Source organism: Anomaloglossus baeobatrachus, chromosome 2 (genome assembly GCF_048569485.1).
Source record: "Anomaloglossus baeobatrachus isolate aAnoBae1 chromosome 2, aAnoBae1.hap1, whole genome shotgun sequence".
Taxonomy (NCBI): domain Eukaryota; kingdom Metazoa; phylum Chordata; class Amphibia; order Anura; family Aromobatidae; genus Anomaloglossus; species Anomaloglossus baeobatrachus.
The window spans coordinates 108,502,562-108,515,087 of record NC_134354.1 but is presented as its reverse complement, the minus strand read 5'-3'; the positions used below and the strand labels follow the sequence as shown (position 1 = coordinate 108,515,087).

Sequence of the window (12,526 nt, the reverse complement as noted above, 5' to 3'; positions counted from 1 at the left end):
ACGATCTTCTGGTCAGGGCACCCTCTCAGATGGCGTGTCAAAGCAGCCTTTCCGTCGCTCTGGCGACTCTCCAGCAGTTCGGGTGGATCATCAACTTCCCAAAATCCAAGTTGACACCGACACAATCACTGACGTACCTTGGGATGGAGTTTCATACTCAGTCAGCAGTAGTCATGCTACCGCTGGACAAACAGCTTTCGCTGCAGGCAGGGGTGCAATCTCTTCTTCGGGGTCAGTCACACCCCTTGAGGCGCCTCATGCACTTCCTGGGGAAGATGGTGGCAGCGATGGAGGCAGTGCCCTTCGCGCAATTCCATCTGCGGCCACTCCAGTGGGACATTCTCCGCAAATGGGACAGGAGGTCGACTTCCCTCGACAGGAACGTCTCTCTTTCCCTTGCAACCAAGACGTCACTTCAGTGGTGGCTCCTTCCCAACTCTCTGTCGCAGGGAAAATCCTTCCTACCCCCCACCTGGGCTGTGGTCACCACGGACGCGAGCCTGTCAGGGTGGGGGGTGATTTTTCTTCACCACAGGGCTCAGGGAACCTGGACTCCGATAGTCATCCCTTCAGATCAATATTCTGGAGATAAGGGCAGTGTATCTAGCCCTATTGGCCTTTCATCGGTGGCTGGAGGGCAGGCAGATCTGGATCCAGTCGGACAACGCCACTGCCGTCGCATACATCAACCACCAAGGCGGCACTCGCAGTCGTCAAGCCTTCCAGGAAGTCCGACGGATTCTGCAGTGGGTGGAAGCCACAGCTTCCACCATCTCCGCAGTTCACATCCCAGGCGTAGAAAACTGGGAAGCAAATTTTCTCAGTCGACAGGGCATGGACGAGGGGGAATGGTCTCTTCACCCAGACGTGTTTCGAGAGATCTGTCGCCGCTGGGGAACGCCGGACGTCGATCTTATGGCGTCACGGCACAACAACAAAGTCCCGGCATTCATGGCCCGGTCTCAAGATCACAGAGCTCTGGCGGCGGACGCATTAGTTCAGGATTGGTCGCAGTTTCGACTGCCCTATGTATTTCCTCCTCTGGCGATGCTGCCCAGAGTGCTGCGCAAAATCAGGTCCGACTGTCGTCGCGCCATTCTCGTCGCCCCAGATTGGCCGAGGCGGTCGTGGTACCCGGATCTGTGGCATCTCACGGTGGGTCAACCGTGGGCGCTCCCAGACCGCCCAGACTTGCTGTCACAAGGGCCGTTTTTCCATCTGAATTCTGCGGCCCTCAACCTGACTGTGTGGCTATTGAGTCCTGGCTCCTAGCGTCCTCAGGGTTATCTCAAGATGTCATTGCCACTATGAGACAGGCCAGGAAACCAACGTCCGCCAAGATCTGTCACAGGTCTTGGAGGATCTTCTTATCCTGGTGCTCTGATAATGGTTTTACTCCCTGGCCCTTTGCCTTACCCACTTTTCTTTCATTCCTTCAATCCGGAATGGACAAGGGTTTGTCTCTAGGCTCTCTCAAGGGTCAAGTATCGGCGCTGTCCGTATTTTTTCAAAAGCGTCTAGCCAGGCTTCCGCAGGTCCGCACGTTCCTGCAGGGAGTTTGCCACATAGTCCCACCTTACAAGCGTCCGCTGGAACCCTGGGACCTTAACAGGGTGCTAATGGCTTTTCAGAAACCACCTTTCGAGCCGCTGCGGGATGTCTCTTTATCACGTCTTTCGCAGAAGGTGGCATTTCTAGTGGCAGTTACATCGCTCCGTAGAGTGTCGGAGCTGGCAGCGCTGTCATGCAAAGCCCCCTTCCTGGTTTTTCACCAGGATAAGGTGGTTCTGCGTCCGGTCCCGGAATTTCTCCCTAAGGTGGTATCCCCTTTTCATCTCAATCAGGATATCTCCTTACCTTCATTTTGCCCTCATCCAATTCACCAATGTGAAAAGGATTTGCACTCATTAGATCTGGTGAGAGCACTCCGGCTCTACGTGTCTCGCACGGCTCCCTTGCGCCGTTCAGATGCCCTCTTTGTCCTTGTCGCTGGCCAGCGTAAGGGTTCGCAGGCTTCCAAGTCAACCTTGGCTCGGTGGATCAAGGAACCGATTCTTGAAGCCTACCGTTCTTCTGGGCTTCCGCTTCCTTTGGCGCTGAAAGCCCATTCTACCAGAGCCGTGGGTGCGTCCTGGGCATTGCGGCACCGGGCTACGGCTCAGCAGGTGTGTCAGGCAGCTACCTGGTCTAGTCTGCACACTTTCACGAAACACTATCAGGTGCATACCTATGCTTCGGCAGACGCCAGTCTAGGTAGGCTAGTCCTTCAGGCGGCGGTTGCCCACCTGTAAGAGGGGGTCGTTTTTCGGCTCTTTTATTGAGGTATTCTTTTACCCACCCAGGGACTGCTTTTGGACGTCCCAATTGTCTGGGTCTCCCAATGGAGCGACAAAGAAAAAGGGAATTTTGTTTACTTACCGTAAATTCCTTTTCTTCTAGCTCCTATTGGGAGACCCAGCACCCGCCCCTGTTCCCTTCGGGCTGTTTGTTCTTTTGCGTACACATGTTGTTCATGTTCAATTGTTCTCTTGGTTCATGGTTTCAGTTCTCCGAACATCCTTCGGATTGAATTTACCTTAGACCAATTTATAAGTTTCCTCCTTCCTGCTTTTGCACCAAAACTGAGGAGCCCGTGATGCACGGGAGGGTGTATAGGCAGAGGGGAGGGGTTACACTTTTTAAAGTGTAATACTTTGTGTGGCCTCCGGAGGCAGAAGCTATACACCCAATTGTCTGGGTCTCCCAATAGGGGCTAGAAGAAAAGGAATTTACGGTAAGTAAACAAAATTCCCTTCTTTTAGTATTCAATTTTATGTTGTTTTACGTTTGGCAATGTGGGAATTTTTCTTTTTGTTTTCTAATCAAAATGTTTGTGGCCTACAACTTTTAAACAGGTTGCGCAATGTAACTTTAGTTCCCTCTACAACCATCCTACCATCCCCACCCCCACCCCTGGTGTAATTTATTTACTTAATTTTTTAATGTATGGATGTAATTTATTTATTTATTTTATTTTTTGTAACTTTTCCCCAAAAGCTAGAACTTTTTGCTCTAAAATAGCACAAAAACACACAGACCAAAATGAAGAGCTTTTTTTTGATTTTTTTTGCCAAAATTCATAAATAAAGTGCCACATTTTGTAGAATTTTGCACAAGCAGGTCAAGAAATACCGTATTTTTCATTCTATAAGATGCACCAGATTATAAGACGTATCCCAAATTTAGAGCAAGAAAAGGTGAAAAACTAAATAGGGTGCGTCTTGTAATCCGGTGGTGTCTTACTGGAGGGGGCAGTAGCAGTGGTGGAGGAGGCTGGGGCTTGGGCTGCCGCGCTGGGGCTTGGGCTGCCGCGCTGGGGCTTGGGCTGCCGCGCTGGGGCTTGGGCTGCCGCGCTGGGGCTTGGGCTGCCGCGCTGGGGCTTGGGCTGCCGCGCTGGGGCTTGGGCTGCCGCGCTGGGGCTTGGGCTGCCGCGCTGGGGCTGGGGCTGGCGCGCTGGGGACAGTGAGGGCTGCAAAGTAATGGCGCCCAGATTCAGTGCAGATTGAGCTCTAGGCTCAATGGCAAGATCTCATCTGCGCAAGCGTCACATCTGGGATCCATTCTCCTGAAGTCCACTGGAAGTAGATCAATGGGCTGGAGGCGGCACCTGCGCAGATGAGAGCTTCAGCCGAAAGCTCCAACTGTGCACGTGCCGGGCATTATTTGAAGTCCTCACCGCCCGACCCGCAGTGCCAGTAAGGCCACCAAATCCTGCACAGCAGCCCCAGTACCAGCCGCCGGAGACCACGCGCAGACCCCGCACAGCTGCTGCTGACACTGCCCAGCCACCGCAGACCCTGCACCGCCGCCACAGCATTCCCCCAGCCCCTTGCAACTCCTTTCCACCACCCCGGTAAGCTACATTCAGATTATAAGATGCACCCCTCACTTTCCTCCCAAATTTTTGGGAGGAAAAGTGCGTCTTGTAATACTGTATTTTTCGGATTATAAGACAAAAGAAGAAAAGTGACTTAACTTCCCACCCCACCAATGATCAATTGGACTCTTTGTCATCCTAAAATTAATATTGAGGGTTACCACAGATAATGAACTCTTTATAATATATTAATGAACTTCCAGGCGTCATTTACTGCCATTTTTTTACCAATCCTGTCCTGAATGCTGAGGCTGGTTTATGACCCGATTACTCCATCACGTTCTAGCTTATCTGTACAAGTAGGCCGTTGTATCCAAATCACATATATATATTTTTTAGTAAAATGATTTTAATTTTTGCTCCTGTCTAGATGAAGAGGAGGAGGAAGAAAATCCAGATGATCAGGACGAACAAGGAAATTTAAAAGATTTTATCAATGACGATGATGATGAGGAAGAAGAAGAGGAGGAGCAGGATGCTAGGAGTGATTCTGGGGGCTCAGACGATGAAATTGGCCACAAACCCAGAAAGCGCAGTAAGTGTGTGTCCTCATTGATGGCGTGGGTGGAAAATTGGTGCTGCACAAAGTCTTCTGTTCAAACCTCATATAATGTTGCAAATTTTTTTTTTTCACTCTATTTTAGCTTTTGATGACCGACTGGAAGACGACGACTTTGATCTCATTGAAGAAAACTTGGGTGTTAAAGTGAAACGTGTAAGTAAATCTGTTTTTCATCGCCACAGTGTTCCTGGTAAATGGCGTTTCTGGTACAGGGTAGTCTTATATGGACCACCCCCGTCTATATGTTGTATTAGAATATATGAGCGTCATCCCCTTAGAACCCATTTTAGCTTCTCATACAACCAGATCAGATCTCATACTTAACACTGACGAGGGACAATCACCCTGAAACACAGTATCTGCAAATTGAGGTTCTGATCTGGCATAAATCCGAAGTCATATGGAAAGGGCCATTTTTCACTTTTAGGATTGCTACTTCCAATAGGTGGTACTAGAGTTTGTCTCCTTCCTCCTTGAAGAGACATTTTGAATATTTCTCAGAGGAGCATTGCAGCTATAAGTCTCCTCACTGGCAGCCAGATTGGTTTGTCAGTCTCCGCAAGGAGAAAAGTTTTCCCCTTAGATCTGAATGGCCAGCATTAATCTCTTCTGCAGTGACCTGTGTGGTCATCTGAGAGGGGCTTGTCGTTATGAGGAAACCCCTTTTTATTGCATTTTATTAGGTTTTTCTTCCAGCACAATACATGATTTCTCTTTATGTGTAAGAACATTATACTATAGACGGCCATTTTCCAATACAGCAAAAATTCAGGCGAGTGAAAAAAATGTCAGATGATGAAGACGAAGAGGAAGATGCTGGAAAAGAGGAACATGAAAAAGAAGCCATCGCTGAGGAAATCTTCCAGGATGGCGACGATGATGACCGGCATGATTTAGGAGATCAGCCAGTTATTGCCGCTGATGACGAGGAGGAGGAAGAAGATGAGGAATCTGGTAAGCACTTCCATCAATGTTTTCCAGTTATATTCTCAGATTTCTTTTCCACATCTAACAGAACATCCTTCCATACATTGCAGACATTGATGACTTCATTGTTGATGACGATGGACAACCTCTAAAAAAACCCAAATGGAGGAAGAAGCTTCCGGGATATGCTGACGCGTAAGTCCCAATATAACATGGCTGCTGCAGTAACGACCTATGGCAAATCAGAATGGTTTTCTTAGCTGAGATGTAGCGCACGTCTCCTTTTTCTGTATTGATATTTGCTCTTAGCATTATACTTTTCTTTCAGGGCTTTGCAGGAAGCTCAGGAGATCTTTGGTGTAGATTTTGACTATGAAGAGTTTGAAAAATACAATGAAGACGATGAGGAAATGGAAGAGTATGAATATGAGGATGAAGAGGCTGATGGGGAAGCTCGTGTCAGACCCAAGAAAACTGCGAAGAAACGTGTGAGCCGACGCAGCATCTTTGAAATCTATGAGCCAAGTGAACTTGAAAGCAGTCACTTAACTGACCAAGACAATGAGATCCGGACCACCGATCTGCCCGAAAGATTCCAGGTAAATTGCTTATGGTGACTAAACCTCTGCATTTTAAGGTTTATTTTGCAGGTACAGAACGTCTGCTGCTTGGGAGGCAGCAGAGCACGGATACGATAGTCATAGGCTTTTCTCACTGATCTACAGGCATGTAAAGTGCCTGCAAGACATAAACAACAATGTATCTAAGTTTAGTTACTTTTTAAAAAAAGAGAGTTAAAGGAAACCTGTCACCTGGATTTTCCCTCATTAGCTGCGGTCACCAGGAGTAAGCTCTTACAGCATTGTTGAATACTGTATATAAGAGCCCAGGCTGCTCTGTATAATGTAAAAGTGTCTCTGTAACAACAATATATTGTTTTTACCTTATTTTGTTTTTATATCGTTGAGGGGGGGTGTAACCTTCCTGATCACGCCAGTGAATGCGGTCTATCAGATATTCTGAAGGTTAATAGATTATATCCCTATATCCCCGACTTGTATATCCCATCCACCAAACTTTAAGAGCCATGCGCTCGAAATATGTCTGGTGTGCGGCTTAAGCATTGGATTTTTTCCAAGACCTGGAGATGGTATACATACAATGGTAAATATTCGATTGCAATGGATTTTTGTTTTAAAGTTTTTCATTAAAGCTGGATTTTTACCGAAATTGGAAGCTGGATCAATTTACCCTTTCACCACAGTGTAAAAAAATCCCCTTTTATTATACTCACCTAGGTGACGATTCGGTATAATGGGCGTTGTTGGTCTCTGGTCCGGTGCGTCTGCTATCCTATTCAGTTGCTGTCCTCCTTCCCAGCTACATGAGGATGATGTGTCCTCCGTCATCCACACAGAGGCCTCCATTGCTTTCCTGTGTAAGCGCACTTGGCAGATCAAAGTATTGTAGTGCACATGCGCTGGCATTCTTTGACCTTTCCTCTCACCTGCGCATTATAGTACTTTGCTCTGCTCTCAGCAGGGAAGATCAAAGTGCGCATGGGCAGGAGCAGAATGGCATCCTCTATGTAGATGACATAGGACGCGTCATCCACACAGGGCTGGGAAGAAGGACGGCAATCAAAGGAAGAGACTAGCGATGCCCATTGGACCCAACTGTCCACAGGTGAGTATAATAAAAGCTCATTTCTTTGTCGCTCCATTGGGAGACCCAGACAATTGGGTGTATAGCTTCTGCCTCCGGAGGCCACACAAAGTTTTACACTCAAAAGTGTAACCCCTCCCCTCTGCCTATACACCCTCCCGTGCATCACGGGCTCCTCAGTTTTATGCTTTGTGTGGAAGGAGGCACACATCCACTCACACATCTCCATTTTAGTCAGCAGCAGCTGCTGATTGTATCGGTTGGAAGAAAAGAGGGCCCCCACGGGGCCCCCGGCATGCTCCCTTCTCAGCCCACTAAGTCGGCGGTGCTGTTAAGGTTGAGGTACCTGTCACGAACCACCGGGGGGGTCACTCAGAAATCCCCCGCGCTGGCTACCCGTACGTCACAATCGGGGGGTAACAAGTGGGGGTCGCCCCTCCTTTATACCTCCCGACCGACAGACAGAGCACGTGACACGCTCTCTAGCGCCCCTCTTATAGTCAGGCCAATTATGGAATTGCCCGACAATAAGCAAGGAGGCCGCTATACTACTTATGCCGATTATTGAAGGGTCCCCGGTGAGAGTAGGGTATATATTCCCCCGACCTCCGCGGGCGGAATATATAAAATCTCCCCGAATCTCACTGGCCTCCCCACAATAATCCTTGGCACAAACTCGCTGCCACCAACCGCTTCACGGTAACTATTAGCCGAACACACAGACGTGGGATTCAAGATCGAGATAACAGAACAGCCCAAGATTAATTATATAATTTAATCAGCCTAAAGCACACTAGAAACTACAATATATACAATAGGGAATCTACAGAATATACATAGGTCAGAGTACAGTTACGGATAAAGCATGGTTTACAAACAGGCATACACAGTTCCAGCAGTTACCTTGTGCGTCTGGCCACAGGGGGGCGCCGTGGACCAGGTTTCTAGGATCCTTCCCACAGATGTTTCCTACACGTGACCCCCAGCGAAAGAACACTGGAAAATGGCCGAAGTAGGGTTATCAACCTGGGCAAATCCAGGTCCCCTCCTACCTTAGTGACCTCAGAGGGAGCACTGCTCCACCCCTGGCTGGAGTTATGGACAATATCCACAACATGGAATATGGGCCATAACTTTGCCTGGGAGCGTCGTAGGCGGACGCCAACGCTCTCATTGTGACAGTTATGAATTTAGCTACAGAACGAGAGGACTCATGACTTGTCTACTAGTTCCCCATTGGCTGATATCACGCCTGGGGTACTTCCCAAGCTCCCGCTCCCATAAAAAAGGTGTGCCAGCATCGTCCGCATGCGAAAACACCATTTTTATGGTTGCCACATTTATCGGAAATATGGCTTGCGAGATATGAACCATTTTTTACTGGAGTCGTTCTGTCTGGATAGTTCCATAGCCTTATAATGAGATACAACTCTTGTTACAGGGTGACGGCAGGGGGTCATCCTGTGTCCATTGTTCCCAGGTCATCTAATCTCCATATCACAGGAGATGGCCATGGGATGTGTTGCTGGGATGTGACACCTTCCCAGATGGTGGACATTGAGAACAAGAAGGGAGGGGGCACTGCCAGGGAGTGATGAGAGCGATTATGACTGGAAATCATAATTCCTCTTCATATCCCAGGATTTGCCTCACACCTCCCCCCTTTTGAGGACGCTAGGGGGCAGCACACTCCGGTGTTCCCCCGTGCGCCCGTCCGCGACCTCTCCTTGTCGGGACAGCCCGTCTGCGTTACCGTGGTCCCGGCCCCTTTTGTGGCGAATGGTGAAGTTGTATTGCTGGAGCGCAAGGCTCCATCGCAACAATCGCCCGTTCGTCCCAGAGACGGTGTGCAACCAGCTGAGGGGATTGTGGTCCGTCTCCACGATGAAGTGGCGCCCGTATAGATAGGGTTGCAGACGCTGCAGGGCCCACACTATGGCCAGGCACTCCTTTTCCATCGTGGAATAGGCCACTTCCCTTGGTAACAGCTTCCTGCTCAGGTACAAGACTGGGTGCTCTTGGCTCGCAGAGTCCACCTGGCTGAGCACCGCACCGAGGCCGAAGTCACTGGCGTCGGTCTGTACTACAAACGGCCGCGTGAAGTCGGCTGCCTGTAGCACGGGCGGGCTGGACAGGGCGTCCTTTAGGGCCCGGAAGGCTGTCTCGCAGTCCATTGTCCAATCGACTGCAGAGGGCAGCTTCTTCTTGGTGAGGTCCGTCAAGGGCTTTGCCAGGCTACTATAGCATGGAACAAACCTCCTATAGTACCCAGCGGTCCCCAAGAAGGACATCACCTGCTTCTTGGTCCTGGGGGTGGGCCAGGACGCGATGGCCTCCACTTTCTCAGGCTCGGGCTTCAGTGTTCTCCCGCCTACCCGGTGACCGAGGTACTGGACCTCGCTCATGGCAAGCTGACACTTTCCCGGCTTGATGGTCAAACCTGCCTGGTGGATCCGCCTGAGCACCTGTGCTAGATGCTCTAGGTGGTCCTCCCAGGTGGGACTGAAGACGGCAATGTCATCCAGGTACGCGGCCGCGTACCCTTCAAGTCCCTTGAGCAGGGTGTTGACCATCCGCTGGAAAGTGGCAGGGGCATTCCTCATCCCGAATGGCATCACCGTGGACTCGTACAGTCCAAATGGGGTAATAAAGGCAGAGCGTTCCCTGGCCTTGCGAGTCAGGGGGATCTGCCAATATCCCCGGCTCAGATCCATGATGGTCAGGTACTGAGCCCCGGCCAACTGATCGAGCAGGTCATCGATGCGTGGCATTGGGTACGCATCGGCGACCGTGACAGCATTGAGCCCCCTGTAGTCCACGCAGAACCGAGTGGTTCGGTCCTTCTTAGGGACGAGGACTACAGGCGAGGCCCAAGCGCTGTTGGATGCCTGGATCACCCCCAGCTTCAGCATCTCGTCAATCTCCTGGCGCATGTGTTGCTGCACCTCCAGGGAGACCCGATATGCTGAACGCCGGATCGGGGGATGATCCCCAGTGTCCACGTGATGGACAGCCAAGTCAGTCCTTCCGGGCTGGTTGGTAAACAACCCCCGGAAGGGGTGTAGGGTGGCCCACAGCTGGGACCGTTGGTCCTCCAAGAGCTGGTGGCCAACCTCCACATCCTCAATGGATCCGCCTGCCCTAACCTGGGCTAGCATATCCAAGAGGATTTCCGCTTCTCCCTCCTCGGGCAGGTTGCACACGGGGAGCGCACATGCCTCCCGCTCATGATGTGCCTTCATCATGTTCACATGGAAGGGCTTCCGCCTTCCACGAGCAGGGTCCAGGGTGACCAGGTACGTTACAGGGTTGAGCTGCTGGTACACGAGGTATGGGCCTTCCCAGGCTGCCTGAAGCTTGTCCTGTGGTACGGGGACCAGTACCCACACCTTTTGACCCACTTGGTAGGTCCTCTCACAAGCGTTCTGGTCGTACCAATGCTTCTGATCGGCTTGGGCTTGAGCCATATTGTCGTGTACCAGTTGCGTCAAGGCCTGCATTTTGTCCCGGAAGCGCATGACATACTCGATAACCGACACTCCAGGGGTGGCCAAATCCCCTTCCCAAGCCTCTTTCACCAGAGCCAGGGGGCCCCGCACACGTCGCCCGTACAGGAGCTCAAACGGTGAGAATCCCGTTGAGGCCTGTGGAACCTCCCGGTAAGCAAATAACAGGTGTGGGAGATACCGCTCCCAGTCACGCCCGTGGGAGTCGACCAACATCTTAAGCATCTGCTTTAAGGTGCCATTGAACCGCTCGCACAGGCCATTAGTCTGTGGATGGTACGGGCTGGCCACCAGATGTCGCACCTGGACTTGCTTACAGAGGGCCTCCATCAGCTGGGACATGAATTGGGTCCCCCGGTCAGTGAGCATTTCCTGGGGAAAACCCACTCGGGAGAAAATCTCCAGCAATGCGGTGGCCACCTTGTCAGCCCGAATGGACGACAAGGCCACTACTTCTGGGTACCGGGTGGCATAGTCCACTACCGTCAGTATGAAGCGTTTCCCGGAGCTACTGGGGATGGCCAGCGGGCCGACCAGATCCACAGCCACCCTCCTGAAAGGCTCATCGATGATGAGATACCAGTGGGGCTTTGGGGAGTGGCCCCGCCTTCCCCACTCTCTGACAGGTTTCACACGAACGGCAGTAGGCAGCCACATCGGCCCCCATTTTTGGCCAGTAGAAATGCTGGTTTAACCTGGCCTTGGTCTTAGCGATCCCTAGGTGTCCGGCCATCGGAATCTCATGTGCGATCCGCAACAACTCCGTCCGGAACGGATAGGGTACCACCAACTGTCGGTCCCTGGGCCACGCCTCCGGTGAACCCTGCTGGACCGTGACCCGGTACAGCCGTCCTTGGTCCCAGACCACTCGCTCCGGGTCCGAGTCCGAGGGAGGCTGTGCCGCCTGCTCCTTAAGAGCTTTCAGGCTGTCATCAGCTTCTAACGCTGCCTGAAACCCCTGACTAGATGTGGCCAGAATCGACGAGACTGTCACATCTTCGGCCAGTACCCCGGGACCTGTGTCCTGGCCTCCACCTGACTCGGCTGCCACTTGGTCAGAAGGGGAAGAGCTATCGGACCTCCGGGAGGCCCCTTGGCTTCCAGCACTCCCACTGCGGGTGACAGCGGCCACAGCCGCTGCGACCGTGGGTCGTGCCTGCTCCTCCTCCGTTCCTGACCAAGTCGCCGGTTCAGGCAGACCTACCTGGCTTCCTGACACCCCGGTTGTGGGGGAACCATGTACCGAGATCTTACCTGGGAGCACTTCCGCTCCTGGACCGGCCCCAATCTCACCTGCCTGTTCCCCTCCTGCAGCAACAGAACCCCGCTGTGAAATCTCTGGGGACCCCACATTTGCTGTGGTAGCCCCCACCCCACACACTGGTCCTCCCCCTGCAGCACCCTGCTCTCTGCTTATCCCTGCAGAGGGCAGCAGATCCCAGCTCACTGGCTGATCACTTGTAGAGGCATGGTCACACCTTTCTCTGACACCCTCCCCTGTCACAGCTGCAGCTGTGTGTGTGTCTATGGTGTCTATGCAAGCAGAAGTATCAGAGTTCACTCCCTCCTCCCTTACATCATTCATAGATAACACATTAACATTGTCCGGAGGCCTGTCAGTACTGGCTGAAGGTTCAGCCCTTGGGGGGGGCCCAAACTGGGAGGTTATCTGCCCCAAATCTGTCCCAAGTAGCACGTTTGCAGGGATCCGATCAGTTACCCCCACCTCTCTCACCCCTCGCCCTGCGCCCCAGTCCACATAAATGCCAGCAACAGGCAGCGCCGGGTCAATGCCTCCAATCCCGGAGACAGCGAGGGTTTTTCCAGGTATCAAGTCTTGGGGGGACACCATCTCAGGCCGCACCAGAGTCACCTCCGAGGCGCTGTCTCGCAGTCCTATGGTCACAGACCGGCCGACGGTGACAGGTTGGAAGCTGTCCAGGGACCTAC

General features: G+C 51.8%; 1 protein-coding gene across 1 annotated transcript in view; it reads left to right on the top strand.

Annotated features, from left to right (window-relative positions):
• Window positions 1-12,526, top strand: part of SUPT6H (SPT6 homolog, histone chaperone and transcription elongation factor) — a 210,720-nt gene that overhangs the window by 32,911 nt on the left and 165,283 nt on the right. The window contains exons 3-7 of the mRNA XM_075335257.1: window positions 4,287-4,451; window positions 4,561-4,631; window positions 5,240-5,432; window positions 5,516-5,600; window positions 5,734-6,004. Of these exons, the coding sequence (XP_075191372.1) occupies window positions 4,287-4,451; window positions 4,561-4,631; window positions 5,240-5,432; window positions 5,516-5,600; window positions 5,734-6,004 (785 nt within the window). The remainder of the gene's footprint in view (window positions 1-4,286; window positions 4,452-4,560; window positions 4,632-5,239; window positions 5,433-5,515; window positions 5,601-5,733; window positions 6,005-12,526) is intronic.